General features: G+C 40.9%; 2 protein-coding genes across 2 annotated transcripts in view; both read left to right on the forward strand.

The window, feature by feature from the left end:
- LOC109838870 (ras-related protein RABA5c-like) overlaps positions 1-12,343 on the forward strand; it is a 13,690-nt gene extending 1,347 nt beyond the window's left edge. Inside the window, exons 2-3 of the mRNA XM_020407299.1 lie at positions 10,348-10,446; positions 11,757-12,343. Of these exons, the coding sequence (XP_020262888.1) occupies positions 10,348-10,446; positions 11,757-12,073 (416 nt within the window). The 3' untranslated portion in view covers positions 12,074-12,343. The remainder of the gene's footprint in view (positions 1-10,347; positions 10,447-11,756) is intronic.
- The window catches only part of LOC109838871 (signal peptide peptidase-like 2), a 37,453-nt gene continuing 29,429 nt past the window's right edge, over positions 12,210-20,233 (forward strand). Inside the window, exons 1-4 of the mRNA XM_020407300.1 lie at positions 12,210-12,254; positions 14,764-14,922; positions 15,373-15,484; positions 15,582-15,701. Of these exons, the coding sequence (XP_020262889.1) occupies positions 12,210-12,254; positions 14,764-14,922; positions 15,373-15,484; positions 15,582-15,701 (436 nt within the window). The remainder of the gene's footprint in view (positions 12,255-14,763; positions 14,923-15,372; positions 15,485-15,581; positions 15,702-20,233) is intronic.

Consider the following 20,233-nt stretch of genomic DNA (forward strand, 5'->3'; position numbering starts at 1 on the left):
ATAACAAAGGGGGAGGGAGGATCCTCTTTGCATACAGCAACCGCCCAACATGAAGTTGCATATTTAGCTTTTAACCCCATTACAAAGCTGACAGAGAGGGTACTCAAGGTAGTTGATGAGCAGCTGACGGCTATGAAATCAAAGCAAACTTCTGGAGTGGATTACAGTAAAAAAAATACGGTCTTTAGTATATTTTCGTAACATTGTTTTGTGTTTGAATCAAACTTATGCCTGGTTGATTCAATTACGATTTACGATCAATTATGCACTTATTTTGATTGCACAAATGCATGTTTTGATGAATATATGTTGTTATCTGGGGAGATACATATCCCTGCTTGGTATACGGTTGACTTGTAGACTTATTTGGGGACAAAATTCGGTATATGAAAGGTACGAAATTTTATTGGTGATCAATGTAGGCCCTTATTCTGCTGTATTTTTGAAATGTTTGGTGGTGGTCTCTATCTCTTGAACTTTTCTATGAGATATCTTACCAAATTTGGGCTTTCATGTTATGTTCATGTGCAAGATGCATCACTTTGCTCATATTTATTCATTCTGACAAAATTATGCTTTCATGCTGTTGGGGCGCAGAGTGACGCCCACCGCCGCGGAAGCGATATCACCTGAGAGAAAGCCCTGACTATTGTTGTCACAAAAGCACAAGTCAACCTCTATATTCTTGTTTCTCAAAGGAAACTAGAATAGATAGTGAAATTCTTATTTCTCAAAGGAAACAAGAATCGAAAGTGATATATTTCATCAAAGTGAAATATACACTCTTCCTCTCATCAGTTCTAGGACTAAAATATCGAGGGAACCTATAAGCTATGGCAACTCACAGATAATACAAATATAAACACGAGATTTACGTGGTTCGGCTAACTAGCCTACGTCCACGGGAGGGGGGTTTTTCACTATGAGGAAAAAATACCAAACTTTACAAGTTCTCTCTTCCTCTCTTTCTTTTCTCTCAAAAAACTCCTCTTGAGATTTTTACCCCACAATATAACTCCTCCACCTCCTTCTCTATTTATAGGAAACCAAAGGGGGCAAGGCTGAAAATTAAGGCAGGAGAAGAAACGCGGGAAAAGGAGCGCGCGCAGGAGCAGCTCGAGCATGAGGCGAGTGTTGGGCTCGAGGCGCGCTGGGCTCGAGGCGTGGTGACGTGCGCGCGCAAGAAAGCAGAGGGGGGCGGTGCTATCTCGTGGACGTGGGCAGACCCACGTACCCACGTGGGTGGGCTCCACCCGTTCACAATTCTCCACCTCGTACATTATTTGATAAACCTCAAATTTTAGACGAACACCAGAGGAACCCCACGAACTCCACCAGAGAGATCCAGGACAGAACCAGGCCAAACCAGCTGCGTCACTATACTACGACTGCCTACGAACCCTCCACCGGGATCAAGCTAACCGTAGTTCTGCGATTGTTCTCCAAATAATTGTCTCCACCTCACCCTTACGAGCATGGTGAACTTGATTCTTCGCCAAGTGAATTGCACTTTGACTATCGCACCACAAGTTCACGCTTTCCTGCTCGATCCCCAAATCGTCTAGAAGACCCCACAGCCACAATGCTTCCTTCACTCCCTCCGCCATAGCCATGTACTCGGCCTCTGTTGTAGAAAGTGCCACTGTAGCCTGCAACATCGATCGCCAACTAACTGGAGCTCCATGTATCCTGAATACATAACCAGTAGTAGATCGTCGTCTATCTAGATCGCCCGCATAATCTGAGTCCACAAACCCGTTGATCTGACATGTATCTCCACCAAAACACAGACCCGTATCCGCGGTACCTTTCAAGTACCTCAAGACTCATTTCAACGCTTCCTAGTGCGCCTTTCCCGAATTCGCCATGAATCTGCTGACCACACTAACCGCATGTGAAATATCAGGGCGTGTACACACCATTGCGTACATCAAACTGCCAACTGCACTAGCATAGGGAACACGCTCCATGTGTGGCTTATCTTCCGCTGTAGTGGGAGATTGTTTACCTGAAAGCCTGAAGTGTTGAGCCAATGGAGTTACCACCGACTTAGCACTTTGCATCCCGAACCTCGTGATCACCCGCTCTATGTAGCCCTTCTGATTCAATAACAATCGCCGATTTGCCCGCTCTCTTCTAATCTCCATATCCAGTATTTTCTTTGCAGCGCTCATGTCCTTCATCTCGAACTCTTTGCTAAGTTGAGATTTTAGCTTATCTATCTCCACCTTGTTTTTCGATGCAATAAGCATGTCATCCACATACAACAGGAGATAGATATAATCACCTCCATGAAGCTTCCGAATGTAGACACAACAATCATAGTCGCTTCGGGAAAACCCATGCTTTAGCATGAAGGAGTCAAATCGCTTGTACTACTGCCGTGGAGATTGCTTCAATCCATATAGTGATTTCCTCAAGTGACAAACATGATTCTCCTTGTCCTCAACCTTGTATCCCTCAGGTTGATGCATATAGATCTCTTCATCCAAGTCTCCGTGTAAGAAGGTCGTTTTAACATCGAGTTGTTCCAACTCAAGATCACCATGAGCAACAATACTCAATAGCACCCGAATAGAAGTGTGTTTCACCACCGGAGAAAATATCTCATTGTAATCCATACCCTCTCTTTGTGCAAACCCCTTAGCCACTAGCCTGGCCTTGTACCACTCGAGCTCTGAAGCGATCTTGCCTTTCTTCTATACACCCACTTACAACCAATAGCTTTTCTTCGCTACGCGGCAAAATGGGACCACCTCCCATGTTTGGTCTTCTCGTAGAGATTCCCATTCTCGCTCCTCCATCGTCAGCCAACTAACTCTCGATATTCTTGTTCTCGCAATAGCTTCCTGAATGGAGACCGGCTCATCTTCCTCCACGAGATGTGGTATTCATACCAATTAACATGCCACTAGTGCTTCAGGGGTTGATCAAGTCCCAGCTTCTGTACCTGCCTGTATACTCACCTCTTGGTCTAGTGAAAGCAAAAGCTATCCTCGACTGCCCTATTGTTGTAGTGCTGTGTATTCTGCCTGCTGAACCTCCTCCTGCTCAAGCTCATCATCTACCTTATTTCCCACTTGAACACGACTAGAATCTGGTTGGTCTTTCGGTTCTATCTCAATAACCTGGGACTCGGGAGTCCCGACAGTATCAACACCACCATCTTTAGGCACCCTATCAATCATGGACTTCTCATCAAATGTAACGTCCCTACTGATCACGAACTTCGAATCTTCTGTACACCAAAGGCGGTAACCTTTTACACCCTTTGCATACCCCAAGAAAATTGCCTTCTTGGCCCTCGCGTCAAGCTTTCCCTCGTTGACGTGATAGTAGGCGGTACAACCGAAAATTCGGAGCCTCTTATAATCTGCATGCTCCCCTGACCACACCCGATAGGGTGTATCACCGTCTAATGTCGAATGTGGAGATCGATTTACTATATAGCAAGCTATAGCAATCGATTCTGCCCACCATTCTTTGCCCAAACCAGCATATGATCGCATACTCACTGCTTTCTCCCGCAGTGTTCGGTTCAGTCTTTCCGCGACCCCATTCTGCTATGGTGTAGATCTAATTGTCCAGTGCTGTCCAGTGTCTAGCAATCCCTTCCTGATCACAGAACTCCTTGAAAGCACCGTCTGTATACTCTGTACCGTTATCAGATCTCAGTGTCTTCAATTTCTTGCCCGTCCTGTTCTCAACCATCGCCTTCCACTTCTTGAATGTCTCAAATACCTCATTCTTATGCTTCAGGAAATAAACCAAAGCATATCTTGAATGATCATCTATGAATGAGACAAAATATCTGGAACCACGCTTGGAAGTTGTCGAAGCCGGACCCCAAACATCCGTGTGCACATAATCTAGTATCCCTCTGCTCTTGTGCTTGCTCCTCAGAAATTGAACCCTGTGCGCCTTTCCATACACACAGTCCTCGCAAAAATCCATGCAAGGCTTCTTCAGATTCTTCAGCAAACCCTCTTTACCAAGCAGATCCAGACCCTTCTCTGACATGTGCCCAAGCCGCCTATGCCATAACCGTGTGTGCTCACATGGGTCTCCACCACTTCCTTCAGCTCCAACTTCTGCATCTCCCGTCATCGTCGTACCCGAGAGAGTATATAGATGTTTGCGTCAAAAGTTGGTTTTGTTATGGAATTCATTATATCTTCGGTCGATTATAATAAATTCAAAAGAGATAGTCTTTTTATAAGACTTCTTTTACACAACAAAATAAAAATTATAACTTTTTAGAAACAAACGCAGGATCGTTGTTTGGATCGCTGCTTGCGTGTGATCTTTGCCTGTGCCGGGAGCGCTTTGACTCGTGGACCACCAAATCACAGATTCTGATTGAACCGTGAGGGGTTTAATGATTCTTCCTTCGTTTATCAAAGCAAAAATTTGAAGCGAATACCTTATCGATGTAAGATGTTCACTCTTCTAAAGATCAAGTCTAAGCTTAGATCTCTAGGAATCGCCAGAAGCCTCTTGAGGATGTTTGTGAAGAAGGAAGACTCTCTCTTTTGCTCTAATTCACCAAAAGCTTAAGCCTTTTCTGCTCTAATCTGCCGTCCCCCCTTTATTTCGTGTCTAGGGAGGTATTTATAGGGGTAGGAGTGCACCACAGTTGAAATGGGGGCGAAACAACCAACCAGATGACATTTACTAGTGCCGACGGCAGCCAACGACTTGCCGCGGTATTGTCGACGCAGCCAGTGTGGGCTGCCGTGGCTATTGACGGGCAGGCATTGGGCTGCCGCGGCCAAGAGACGGTTACCAGAGCAGTTCTATCATGCTTGAAACCGTTCTCCCACGACTTTAACCACATTTTTCGTGTTTAAGCTTGTCCCACGTCAGCAACACGTTCTTATCTCTAGTATGCTACCACATGGGCTTCAATATCATCGTACAAATGTCTTGTAACCGCGCAACGCTCCCTATAATGGCGCGACACCATAGGTTGTGCGATATGTCGCGGCACAATGAGGCTGTCCGCGCCTTAGCCCCCCCCCCCCCCCCCCCCCCCCCCCCCCCCCCCCCCCCCCCCCCCCCCCCCGACACCATGGGCTGCCGTGCCTTAGCCGCGGCACCATGTCCTGCCGCGCCACAGTGTGTTGCCTGATGATGTGTATATTGTTCTTCTGTGTTGTCTCGCTTCCTTTGAATGATCCCCTTTGATTAAGAGAATGAGATTTATCGCCTCTTCTTTGTCTTGAGTAGTATTTGGATGTCTGTAAGCATTTTTTGACGCCTACAATAGATTACCGTGACGAACACCCTTCATCGCTGTTAAGGAACCCCGAACAACCATCTTCACTCCGTTCTCTGTTACAATCTTGCAACCCCCGGAGTCCAAAGCTCCGACTGAGATGAGATTCTTCCGCAAGCCGGGAACGTGTCGTACATCCGTCAGGGTTCGAACCACTCCATCATGCATCTTGATTTTGATATTACCTAGCCCCACCGTTTTACAAGCATGGTTGTTCCCCATCAATACGGTTCCATCATCAATGCTCCTGTAGGTAGTAAACCACTTCCTGTTTGGACACATATGGTAAGAGCAACCAGAATCAAGAATCCACTTCCCGGAGGTATCCTCGTCATCCGTGATGACATAACATTCCTTATCGCTCACATCCTCTGAAGCGTAACTCGCCTCTTCCTTGCCTTCTCGTCTTTCAGTCTTGTTGTTGTTCTTTTTCTTACCTACTCTCTTGTTAGGACGATCAACCTTGAAATGCCCAACTTCACCGCATTTGAAACACGCTCGTCCCGCAAGAGGTCTCGATTTAAATCTAGACTTTCCTTCCTTGCCTTTTCCTCTCTCATTGCCTCTTCCTCTGGCAAACAGTCACTGTGCTTGTTCTTTGTTACCATCAGTGACCATATCACTAGTTATAATTTTTCGAAGATCATCCGCTAGAAGCGCCGTTCTAGTTTCATCCATCGATAAAGTATCACCCACAAGCATCAGTGTTTGCACCAGGTTCTCATAAGACTTCGGCAGAGATAGAAGCAGTAGAAGCGTCTGATCCTCATCTTCCACAGTCACCTCAATGTCTTTCAAATCCGATATGATCCTATCGAACTTGTTGATGTACTCCCGGATTGACGAGCCCTCCTCCATCTTGCAAGTATACAATTTGGATTTTAAATAGATCCGATTCGTTAGACTCTTCGTCATGAAGGTGCTTTCTAACTTTAACCACACGCCCGCAGCTGTTTCCTCCCCATCCACCAAGAAAGCTACATCACTTTCAAGGCAGAGGATAATCGACGCTCGTGCTTCCAGATCCAGCTCCTCCCAATCCTCATCAGACATATTTTTGTGCTTTTCTCTTCCAGCCAAAGCCTTGTGCAACTTTTGCGAAATCAGCGAATTTTTTATCTGCATCCTCCAATAGGAAATATTATTTTTCCCATTGAATTTTTCAATCTCGTACTTTCCAATTTTATTTGTTTTACTTGTAGAAGTCATTCTCCGCTTGTATTATGTCAATCCGCTTCTCTCGGGAATTTTTAACAATTTCTTTGTGTTCACCACACAATAGTCAACCACCACCTCAGATTAGTAGCTTAACCACCGCTAATCTGAATAAGGGCTCTGATACCAATTGTTGGGACGCAGAGTGACGCCCACCGCCGCGGAAGCGATATCACCTGAGAGAGAGCCCTGGCTATTGTTGTCACAAAAGCACAAGTCAACCTCTATATTCTTGTTTCTAAAAGGAAACTAGAATAGATAGTGAAATTCTTATTTCTTAAAGGAAACAAGAATCGAAAGTGATATATTTCATCAAAGTGAAATATACACTCTTCCTCTTATCAGTTCTAGGACTAAAATATCGAGGGAACCTACAAGCTATGGAAACTCACAGATAATACAAATACAAACACGAGATTTATGTGGTTCGGCTAACTAGCCTACGTCCACGGGAGGGGGTTTTTTCACTATGAGGAAAAATACCAAACTTTACAAGTTCTCTCTTCCTCTCTTTCTTTTCTCTCAAAAAACTCCTCTTGAGATTTTTACCCCACAATATAACTCCTCCACCCCCTTCTCTATTTATAGGAAACCAAAGGGGGCAAGGCTGAAAATTAAGGCAGGAGAAGAAACGCGGGAAAAGAAGCGCGCGCGCGGGAGCAGCTCGAGCATGAGGCGAGTGCTGGGCTCGAGGCGCGCTAGGCTCGAGGCGTGGTGACGTGCGCGCGCAAGAAAGCAGAGGGGGGCGGTGCTATCTCGTGGACGTGGGCAGACCCACGTACCCACGTGGGTGGGCTCCACCCGTTCACACATGCTTATGTGCAGGATACATTGCATACTCCGACATATCCTCATACACCTTGTTCATGTTTGTTCACATATATACACTTGCAATATACAAGCCAAATTTGCTATGTTACATAACAAAATTCAGATTTCATTACTACCAAATGACAACACCAAATATTCAACTTTCACAAAATCTGACTGGCATCTAATACAATCCAAATCAACTTAATTTGATCACAAAAGAGGAGCAAATGACAACAATGACACAAAATCCAATAGAAATTCTTGATGCTATAATTTCTTTGCGCTTTAATTGTTCATCTTTCTCCCTCAAGTAATCCTCCAATATTCTAAACTCTTTTTCTCTAGCCCTTATGCATTATTCATTCTCCATGATCTTCTACTGTCTTATCTTAAGTTCCTGCTTTTAACCCTCAATTTATCTTCTATGAGCCTTTATTTACCCCCCCCCCGCTTTTCTCCACCTGCTCTTCTCATCCTTTATCATCTATTTCTCACATGCAAGCTTTTTAATCACAATTTGAGCTTGAGAGGAAAGAGTTTATCTTTCTACTAAAAAACCGGTATTTTCATGGAGTTCGATAATTTGGGTAACCAAAGAAATGTCTACCAAAGTTTTCCTCAGTCCATGCAGTTTCTAGTGATGAAATTGCTCCACAATAGCACACTCTTATCTTCTTTCTCCTCAGCTTCATCATACGTTGCACTCGAACATTAACTTGAAACTCTAGACGTTGAATTTATACTTGCCTACAATGACTGGGGGCGCCTGCAACGAAATGGAGAAGATGAAGATTTGGGAATTTACCTCTCGAATTGGGGTGAAAAAGAGAGATTTGGTGATTTAGGGTTTAAAAAAGAATGTAAAAAATTAAATAAATTAAATATGGAGAGGGGAAGGTAAAAGAGTAAATATTGCATTCATTAGGGTTAAATGCTATTCAAAATTGTCAAATGACAATGGCACGGACATATTTTGTAGAATATTCCATCAATATGTGATAGATGGTAGTAATGTGCTTCTTTTCGACAACTTCTGGTATTTTTATGCTATAAATGCAACTTGACGTAATAATCTATTACATAGTGGAAACTTTATGGTATTTTATGCTATTTAACCTATAAATTTTTAGATTACATAGTGTGATATAAAGCCATAATAACAATTCTCTGTAAGAAAACCAAAGTCTAGCTATTTTGATTTTATTTTTATTTTTTTAATTTTTCACACTGACTTTCAAAAGCCTAAATGAGAGACCCCCAATCAGCGAGCCTTAAGGTTTGCCCATAATGTGTGGATTTAGGGCCTAAATTATCCGTAGGCCGTGCCTATGCTAGCCCATGCCCGTTGCTTAGCTCAGATACGAACGTCGTGTGCTGTGCGTGGTGCGGATGGTGTGTGGGGCTTTGGGCAAAAGAGTAATTGTGGGGCCCCGCGTGAAATCATATTTATTTAGGAGGAAACAATCAAGATTTTACAATGATGATGATTACATACGGATATATTACTCTTAGACTATGTGCAGCAGGAAGGGAAAGTGATAATTTTTACATGCAGCAGCTAGGGAAGAGGGTAGGGAAAATTCTAAACTTGTGCAGATGGGGAAAATTTTCCCTTCGGTGAAATTTCATGAAAAGCAAATGAATGGGTCCCACAAGCTACATAAAAAACAAAAAAAAAATTTAAAAAGAGGTGGTCCAATGGGAGAGGGGCACGCAGGTATATGTTGGTGTGATGTGGTATTGGTGGGTCCCAAATAAAGTAAAAATGTTGGTGTGATGTGGTATTGGTGGGTCCCAAATAAAGTAAAAATGTTTATGAAAAACTAGCTGCTGCAGAGTTGATAGGGAAATGAGTATTATTGAATTATGTGGTGGGAGAATAAAGTGATGTGGCAGGAGAGAGAGAGGGTAAAAATTTGCCTACCTGCTGGAGATGGTCTTATCGTGATAATTGATAATTACTATATTAATATCTCTCTCTCTCTTTTCTTTTTGTTACCTTTACAAAAATCCTTTAATTAGGGCATCTCCAATAGCTTCTCCAAAATTTTCTTCAAAATGGGAAAGCAAAAGTCATATTCTTCAAATTATTTTTACACCAACTCCAACAGCTTCCCCATTTTGAAGAATCGCTTTTTTCCTTTAAAAATTTGGAGAATGTTGCTGATTTGGAGAATCTTCCCCATTTTTTTCTCCTTCATCCCTATTTTGGGGAATGAGATAGGGAATCTGTTGGACCAAAAATTTAACTAAATTCTTCAAAAGTGGAAAATAGAGAAGCTGTTGGAGCTCTTAGAGCATCTCCAACAGCTTCCCCATCTTCTTGAAATACTTAATTTTGGGGAATATAGAGGTTTTTTTGGTCCAACAGATTCCCCATCCCATTCCCCAAAATAGGGAAGGAGGAGAAAAAATAGGGAGTCTTCCCCAAATCTGCAGCATTCTCCAAATTTTTAGAGAGAGATTTATTATTGTAATAAATGCGATTTTTAAAATAGGGAAGCTGTTGGAGTTGGAGCAAAAATAATTTGGAGAATATGACTTTTGTTTCTCCATTTTGGAGAAAATTTTGGAGAAGCTGTTGGAGATGCTCTTAACATGGCACATTCTCACTCTTTCTCGTCTCTCTTTTTCTTTCAGAACCCAGGGGGTAACGAACGAATTTTGTATAATGTTCGAGGTGTTAGTAAGAAAATAGCTTCCCATTCGATCTTCTGCGGAGACCTTCGAGTTTATTTGACTCTTGTAGCCTTGGACCCCAAATCCGCTCCTAAATTTACTCACTCCACTGTATTTTTTTTAATTAATTAATTTAAAAAGAAAAAAAAAGCGCCGCGAGGAGAAAGAAGTGGGAGGAGCTGTCACGCCACAGCGCCAACCCATTCCTTTGACTCCTGCCTCCACCCTCCCACATCATCATCATTAATAATGCTCACGCGCCACCAACCGCAACCCAAATTAACAGCAGATCCAAGAACGCCCCCCACTCCACCCAAAAAAAAATAAAATCCAAAATCAAATCAAATCTCAAAACAATGGAGGAAGGCGACGACGTGGAGACGTACCTCTTCAAGGTGGTCATCGTCGGCGGGGGAGGACCACTTTCGAGAGCGTCGACCGGTGGCTTCAAGAACTCGGGAGTAAGTTGCTGGATCGATCTTGGGGGGTAACTAATTTTTAGCTAGTTACGTACAAGACAATTTTTTTTTTTTTTTTTTTTTTTGCCCCCTTCCGAATCTGGTAATGGTTTCGAGTGGCGGCTGTCGTTATTAGAGACGCCGACCGTAGCAGAGAATTTCGAAATCGCTTGCTGACGTCACAGGAAACTCGTTAGAGATCTTCTAGTAGTTTTTAATTAAGTGATTAGTTGAGATACTATGATTTGTTTATAGATGATACCGATTACTTTTAGATTTTGCTGCTTGTAAATGTGGATAAATACTTTTTATTTTGCATATTCATTAGATATATGATATTTGGCTCTATTTCAAGACTAGGGTAACAAACATTTGTGGAATATCTAACAGATGTGGTTCGAATAATTTGCAAATATTACCCAAACACTACTAAGAAATATTTGCGAATACTTGTCGAATATTTGAATACTATCTGAATTGAATTCGAGCGCTGATTTCCTATTCGTTTTCGAATTCGAATAGTCGAACACGAGCCGAATATGAACACGAAGAATATTGGAGTATTCGATTCGAATTCAGCTCGTTTCCACCCGTGGGGCCATGCACCTGCAAGCCTAGTAGGTTGTGTTTGCCATGGCCTCCTCCCATCTTCAGTAACCTTGGGTAGAAATTTGACAACAGCATGTAGCAGCAGGTTACCAAGTCAACATCCAAGCATAAACATTTTATCAATTTCATTGTGGAACTAACCCAGCCTTCAGTTGTTGGCTACTCTCCTAAGTGCATTTTGATGGAGGACTTGCATAATGATACTCTACCTGAAATTGACTACTGAACTATTAAGAAATTATCTTAAACTTATGTTTCAATGCTTACAAGTTGTATCCGAAACACTACGCCTTCAGCATCGAGTACCATCACATCTCTTCAGTCCCATGCGTTTGCGTTGTTTCCTGTTTCAAACGAAAATGTCCTGCACTCTCGTTAACAATTTTCCCTTTCATCAGAAGGCCTTGAGCCTTATTAATGCTATATAAGCAAAAATTAATCTGTGAGACTGTCCTTATCTACAGTTCATCACCATGGTCAGAGCTCAAATATGTATGAACTTTTTGTTAAGGGGACCCGTAGTCATTAGTATAAAATTCATTATATATTAAGTCAATATTACTTTTGGTGTTGGATTTTCATCAATGTACTTATCTGATAAAAGTTTAATTTATCCATTAACAGTTTCTTTCTCCATTTACATAACTTCATGATCCCTTATTCACTCCTTAAATATGTCACGTAATAAAGATGCTATTACGCAGCACATTCCGACACAACCATCGCAAGGATATTGGTTGGCAACAAATGTGATTTGGAGAGTATAAGAGCGGTATCAGTTGAAGAAGGCAAAAACCTTGCAGAAGCCGAGGGGTTGTTCTTCATTGAGACCTCAGCCCTTGACTCAACAAACGTGAAGACAGCCTTTGAAATTGTCATCAAGGAGATTTACGCAAATTTAAGCAGGAGAGTCTTGAACTCTGATTCTTCAAAGCCTGAATTGTCCCAAAATAGGGTTAGCCTCGTGAGCAATGGCACTGACGACCAGAAGAAAGCAGCGGGCAAATTTTCTTGCTGTTGATGGTTTTTTTCTTTCTTTTTTTTTTATGATTCCGATTTCTTTTTACAACTGTTCGCAGTTGAGGGCTTTGTCATTGATCTTAAGATTTGCATGGTTTTCAAGTTTTTGTTTTTATGTATTGGCGAAAAGCATATTCATGTGTTCAGTTTTGAAAAAGAACAAGGATTTGTTATTTCTACAGGTGAGATTTTGTGATATAATTTGGAAGAAAAAACTTGTATTTATTTGTAACTAGTTAATGTGATATAGTGGACTGCAGAAATTTGGTTCTCCTTGTTGCTATGCCTATGACCATGAAATACTATACTGAAGAGAATACAGGAAAAATGACAGAAAACAGGTTTGGACTTTCAGCGGTCGACCGCGAGTGGCTCTGCGATCGACCGCAAACGTGCACGCAAGCTGGAAAAGCATCTGGACAAAATTAGGTCTCTCAATCCTTAGGTTATCTTGAATTAGTCCATCAAATCATTAAACTTACTACTAAGTACTGTAATTCTTAAGTTATTTTGGAACTCGCTCTCTAATCAAAAGTAAGCATAGCAATTACAAGGAGATTAGTCCCTCAAATCATCAAAAGTTTAGCTAGATTCCTCGGTTCTCATAATTTGCTTTAAATTAATCACTTCAGTTGATAATGTTACTATTGATTTGAGGGACTCGTTTCAAAATAACTTATAATTCGGAGGACCTAATAGAAGTTTTAATAATTTGAGGTGCTAATTCAAAACATCTTAAAAGTCGGAGGAGCCCATGGTAGTTTCAATGATGTTAAGGACTAGTTTAAGGGACTAATTTCGAATAAAATCACACCAAAAATAAATCCAAGTCCCGGCTTTCGATCTCCCTCGTTTCTCTATTTTCAGAATGATGACGATGAGAAGAAAGGAAATCACACGTCAAAATCCCCGCAACATCCGCTTCCATGAATCCATGAAGAAGAAGAAAAAGAGAATTCAACGTGAGGAAGAAGAATCATAATCAAGAAAAGGAGAGGGGAAAAAAAGAAAATAATAATAATAATAATGGGGATAGTGGGTTCCTCTCCTCGCTATTTCTATACTCTCGTTTTCTTGTTGTTATTTTCCCTCAATCCCATTCTCGTTGCTGGTGACGATAACAGCCATTGCGACAATAACCCAGTTTATAGGAAGGCAAGGCTTTTATTTATTTATTTATTTATTTAATATATGTTTGCGTGAAGAATCAGGCTCTTTGAATTTGTTTTTTTTTTATGTGCACTGTTTTGTTTTAATTTAAAAGGAAAAGAATTTATACCCAAAATTTAGATTCATTCTTCTCACATGTGAGAATCATAACGTGCAACTGAAAATCATGGAAATTTATTTGATAGCGGATTTGATCAGTTTCAATTGAGGCGCTCAATTCAATTGAAATCCAATATTGTTATTTGGGTTGATGCATTTGGAACCTCTCAGGTCATTTTTGAGGGAATATTTTACCCTTTTTTTGTTGTTTTTTTTTTTGGAAGAAAATAAATACCCCATGAAGTTAGAAATAAACCCTCAACCATAATTGAACCCTCATACGGAGGCAAGATTGAAATTCGCATGTTTTGTTTATAAATTCAGTTTAATAGAAAATATTGAGTGCAGCTATAGTGGGAAACCCAATATTTAAAAAAAAACAGCAGCTTTGAGCTTGTCAAATTACTTGAAAGGTTCTGGGAGGAGTCAGTATATGTAGATAGATATTTGTATTTAATCTACGACCATATGATAAGTTATTGAAAGTACCATGAATGATCAACTAGCCAGGGTTATATTTGTGAGTTCATTTTATTCTCATTATTGAGTTCTACATATCCATTCAGAACCAAATCCGCCTCGACACCTGTTAATCCGATGAACTCATTGAGCCTTACAGTGTACAGCAAGGAATATTAGAGTCAGTAGAAGTTGAGAAGCAACAAGATAGCAATCTGTCCCCATGCTGAGGATATCAATAAGATCTAGGTACCTGTACCCAAGGAGTAGAAACAGATATGCATCATTTAACATAGCTTAGATCAGTAGATAACTTGCAGTAACTTGTGCAGTTATAAGACTCTGCATATAAATTAAAAGATTTAAGGGGGTATATGCATAGGCAGAATATTTAAAGGTGCTAAAAGCCAAATACCCTTAAGTATCTCTTTATACATGCTCACATATGAATATGGCATTTGGCTTAGCACATGTAAACATGTGAAGGAAGCATAGCTTTGGGGCGAAGGAGAACTATTTCCATGGAATTAAATCATTTCAGCCTAAATGTGACTGTTTAGCGTCTCTAGAGTTTTTTCCTTTTTTATTTTGTTGTATTAATCTTTTATGTTGCGTCATCGGTAATTGTACTCTATGCTGACAATTGCTGTGAACCAGCAACTTAGTGTCTTTATTTGTTTTTTTTAATTAATCTTTTGGATTGTGTCTTCGATAAGTGCTTGACGTAGAGCACATTTCATGCTGAGATTTTCTTTTTGAAGGTATTTTTTTAAAATTAGTCATGCATTCTGATGGTTCTTAGTTGCATATTTCCCTACCGCATGTTTGGGTAGTGTATCATTTTTCGCGTCGCCTTCCAGTTCAATTACATAAGTAGTGAAACCTTAACTTTGTCCATCCTTGCATATATGTTTTTGCATCAGTAGAATATTGCTGCTAAGCTTCATTATTTTTTATTTCCAGGTATTGATAAAAAACTGGGTGAATGATAAGAAACACGAAGATATAATTGGAGTAGAAGCCAAATTTGGTACCCAACCACCAGCCGATTCATCTGATGCCCTTAAGAGGTCTGCTTTTCTTTCGAATCCTTTAAAAGGCTGTGCAAGTTCCTCTTCGAAGGTCAGTGTACCCTTTTTCACATTGAATTATTCCATTATGTATCTCATATTTTGATGCTTGTTGCTGGCTACTTGCTTCTGATCAAATTAGTTTAGTGAATGTTCATGTTAGAAGCATAAGAAATTAGTTTCTTGTCTGAGTGTTCATTCGAATTTTCTCTATGTCATAAGCTTTTTTGTTCAAATGAAATTTCAATGAGTTCCATGCTAAGTACGAAGTATGGAGTGAGTATAAATGAAATTATTCTAAATAGACTTATTTATATGGAACCCCTGCTTTATTACTACCCTGCACAATTATTTATAAACTTGTTGAAGATTTTACAAAAATGTCCTAAGTAGTTTCCTCCAAAACCCTAGTGACCTATGGCTTTGTTTAAAATTTGTTCCTGTACTAATTAATTGGCAACTACCATTTTAGTTTTTTTCAACGATCTTGTATTTCTTTCAGTTTGTGGATTCTGTAGTCTTGGCTATGCGTGGAGAATGTTCCTACACTGATAAGGCTAAAGTTGCAGAATCAAGTGGTGCAGCAGGATTACTGGTGATAAATGAAAATGAAGGTATAACTCGGCATCCATGCATTTTCTGGTCTATCTGAAATATTCTCCCCTTATTTTGACATTGTACGTTTTACATCTTTCAAATTATGAGCTGCAGAACTTCCTCAAATGGTGTGCACTGAAAATGATACTTCTCTTGACATCAAAATTCCTGTTTTGATGATATCAAAGTCAGCAGGGGAGAGTCTTATGGATCCTTTGGCTTCTGGAGGACGGGGTAAGTTGTTTTATCCTCTTGCTACTCTCAATGCCAGACATACACAGCCAAAAAACGTGCAAATCTCGATTATGCTCTCCATTACTAGTTATAATTTTGCATGCTGTTTCCAGAATATGCTTTCATATTGTCTTCCATTTTGCAACTTTTGCTTCTTACGTACTTGCATTTGTGCAAATGCACTTTCATTATTGACATGTAAATCCCCATATGTATACATACATAGTTACATATACACGAACATATTAGTGAAAAAATGGGTATAAGATGACAAGTTAGTTTGCTATATATATAATTTATTCAATAGTTGGATACATTTCGATCCTTTGGTGATTCTGATTCCTATCCCTTCTAGCTGCAGTTTTGTTTGGTTGACACGCATCCTTGCTTTGTTGTTTTTTGGGAAAAGATATATGGCTCTATTTTAACTTAAATTAGTTTGTCAGTTGGATGGCTAGATAGGAAAAATGGAACATATTCTTACATATCCATGGTTATTTGTGTGTGCTTGTGTGAACTAGCAAACAGTCTCACTTCAAAGTGTCAGTTTGAGAATGGTCTAATATACCAATAATGATACTACATGAACTATAAAGATTATAAATTTGGTCGCATGTGCTGAAGCAGGTGGTGGCCTTAACGGGTTAACCATGTGCGGTAACGGGAAGCATGAATGTTGGGGAAGATGCCTGCTGTATCTTTCATTGGTGAGTAGGAATATGAATTATATAAACAAATCACCAAGTTATCTACACATCAAGTTTGCCAGAGTTAATTTAAATAACCCAAACCTAAAACCAGGGTATTATATGCATGGTTCACTGCCGATAATTCTTATATGTATTATATTAATTTACATTTGCATTTTGATTCTTTTTGGTGGTTGGGGGGTTGCATATTTGTGTACCATTTTTTTTTTTTTTTTTTTTTTTGTGAGAAAGTTCAGGACATAAGGTTCTGTCTGGAACAAATACTGAGCAAAGGAAGAATTCGTTTCAAGGGAAAATATACTATTGGAGAAGGTAGGCACCTTAAAAATGGAGCAGGATAGGGGTGGAGTGTGGGGGTCAATGTAGTTGTATGCGAAGTTATGGGAGATAAGCTGGTATGGGTCCGGGGGTCAACTTGTTTGTATACAAAAGTTGACAACTATGGTATAGAACAGATGATGCTAAACAGTAAATAATGAAATGCTGTTAGAAGAAATTTAATGTGGTGGCTGCAGTGAGATAGATTAGAGATATAATAGAGGGTAAAGACAGAAGCGTTGTAGAATGAGGGAGAAGAAAGAGGGATGAGAGAGGAGAAAGAGAGAAGATTGTTGAATATTGTCTGATTATTTCCTCTCACAGCTGATACAATTATAGGCTATCAGCCCTTGATTATTGCCTAAACAAAAGCACTAATAAAAATAGAAATGTAAAGCAAATTCCTAAATCCTCCCTAAATCCTGCCTAAGGCTTAGCTGTCCAGATTTCCTCTTGCTGGCTGATTTCAAATCAGACCTTAATTGCACTTTCCAATTTTAGCATTCCTCTTGCTGGCTGATTTCAAATCAGACCTTAATTGCACTTTCCAATTTTAGCATCATCAGTTCATGATTGAATGCAATTGTATCTCTGTTACGTCTTGTGTAAACCTTTAGGGGCTGGTTTAATTGTGTAACATTCCCACCTCCATGGGAAGATGACTTGTCCTCAAGTCGGAGTTCATCCAAATTAACCAGGTCCTCCCAACTTGAGTCTTCTAACAATAGGCCTGACCACTGGACGAGAGCTTGAGGGACAGATTCTCCATTTCGAAGTATGGTACGCCTAGCTAGAATGGCAACTGGTTGGTGGATTGGATGATTATCCTTAGTTAGGCTAGGCAAATCATGAACATGTGGTGTTGCTTGGCCATGGTATGGTTTTAAGAGAGAACAGTGAAAGACGGGATGAATGCGAGTAGTTGATGGTAGTGTCAGGAGATATGCAACTGATCCAATGCGTTTCTCTACTTTAAATGGCCCGTAATAGCGCAATCCGAGCTTGTGAGCTGAGCTTTGGCGTGCCGTCACTTGACGGTAAGGCTGAAGTTTTAGCAACACCAATTGGCCAGGTTCAAAAGTCATTGCAGTGCGGTTCTTGTCAGCGTAGAATTTCATGGCTGTTTGTGATTTCAGCAAGTTGTCCCTTAGTTGGGATAATATCACATCACGGGAACGGAGGTCTGTGTCAACTGCTTCGAAGGCAGAGGTACCGCTACAATAATTGAGCATTGATGGCGGTTTATGGCCAAATGTGACTTCGAATGGCGTCATGCCTGCTGAAGCTTGAAATGTTGTGTTGTGATGGTACTCTGCCCAACTGAGTAAATTGGCCCACTTTTTCGGTTGGTCGTGAACAAAGGCCCGCAAGTATTGCTCAATGCATCGGTTGACACGTTCGGTCTGTCCGTCTGATTCTGGATGGTATGCAGATGAAAAGTTGAGCTTTGTTCCCTGAAGTTTGAAAAGTTCCCTCCAAAAATGACTTTGAAAGATTGGATCACGGTCAGAAATAATGGATTTAGGCATTCCATGAATTTTGCCCACCGACTCCCAAAAAATGGCTGCAACTCGAGGGCCGTTGTATCGTCGTGGTAAGGCAGCTAGATGCACCCCTTTAGAGAAGCGATCAACCACTACCAAAATAGCTGTATGCCCTTCAGATGGTGGCAAATGAGTGATGAAGTCCATCGATAGGTCAGCCCACAGGGAAGTTGGAGGAGCAATTGGTTGCAGCAATCCATAAGGGTGCTGATTTGTAGGTTTGCATTTTTGACATATGTCACAAGAGTGCACATAGTCTTTGACATGTTGCTGCATTTTCTTCCAATAAAAGTGTGGTGTTAGCCGTTGGACAGTGCGTTGCACACCAGAGTGACCACCAAGAAGAGTTGAGTGATATTCAGCCAAAAGGATGGGAATTAGGGTTGAGTTTTCTGGTAAGTATATGCGACCTCTATAACGCAGTAAACCATGTGAGAAGGACCAGCCTGCTGTTTTGGATTTATTAGCTGATATTTCAGCTATAATTCGCTGGCAGTAGAGATCATTAGCCACTTCTTGCTCCAAGGTTTTCAAGTCAGAACTAACAGGTCGAGAAATGGCTAGGAAGACTTGGTCAGTTTTGGTGATCAGGTTGCCAGGTTTGGAAACAGATGTTGTGTCAGTTGTGTTGTGATCAGTGGAGGTGGAAAGGGCTTGACCTGCCATGGTCTGAGTGTTGTTGGTGAACTCGGGTACACGAGAGAGAGCATCTGCTGCGGCATTCGAAGAACCCGATTTGTATTCAATGGAGTAACTGTAGCCCACAAGTTTGGATAGGAATTGTTGTTGCTCCGGAGTTTGAATGGTCTGTTTTAGCATATTTTGCAAACTGCGATGGTCGGTTCTAATAAGAAAGTGATTTCCCAGTAAATATTGGCGCCATTTTGCCACAGCTGATTGAACTGCAAATAACTCTCTAACATATGTGGACTTCCCTTGCATTGTTTTTGAGAGTTTTCGACTATAGAATGCGATCGGGTGCGATTGCTGCATGAGTACTGCACCTATGCCTACACCAGAAGCATCAGTTTCCAACACAAACTGTGAAGAGAAATTTGGTAATGCAAGCACTGGTGCAGATGTCATTGCTGATTTGAGCGTGTTGAAAGCTTGGTTTGCCTTTTCGGACCAATTGAAACCATCTTTTGTGAGGAGATCTGTCAGGGGGGCTGCTATAGATGCATAATGACGAATGAAACGTCGATAGTAGCCCGTGAGACCAAGAAAACCTCGAACTTGCCGCTGATTGGTAGGAGTCGGCCAGGCACTGATGGCTTCGATTTTAGAGGGATCAACTGCCACCCCTTGTGTTGAGATTATGTGGCCCAGAAATTCGATGGAAGGGCTGCCAAATGTACATTTGGATCTTTTCACTGCCAGATTGTGCTCTTTTAGTGTGGAAAATATTTTTCGAAGATGGTCAATGTGTTCCCCATGGCTGCTGCTATATACCAAGATATCATCGAAAAATATGACCACAAATTTCCGTAGATATTGTTGGAATACCTCGTTCATTAGAGCTTGAAAGGTCGAGGGTGCATTTGTGAGTCCGAATGGCATGACTAAGAATTCAAAGTGGCCATGGTGTGTGCGGAAGGCAGTTTTGTGCACATCGGTTTCACACATTCTCACTTGATGATAACCTGAACGAAGGTCTAGCTTAGAGAAAACTTTTGCATCATGGAGCTCATCGATTAATTCATCCACTGTGGGAATTGGAAATTTGTCTTTGATGGTGGCTGCATTCAAGGCACGGTAATCTACGCAAAAACGCCATGTGCCATCCTTCTTTTTTACCAATATCACCGGTGAACTGAAAGGTGAGCGACTTGGACGAATAACTCCTGTTTTGATCAACTCGCTGACCTGCCTTACAATTTCATTTTTTTGAAAGTGAGGATAGCGGTATGGGCGAACATTTACCGCTTCTGTGCTTGGATGTAAGGGAATGCAATGGTCT

Source organism: Asparagus officinalis, chromosome 4 (genome assembly GCF_001876935.1).
Source record: "Asparagus officinalis chromosome 4, Aspof.V1, whole genome shotgun sequence".
Taxonomy (NCBI): Eukaryota; Viridiplantae; Streptophyta; class Magnoliopsida; order Asparagales; family Asparagaceae; genus Asparagus; species Asparagus officinalis.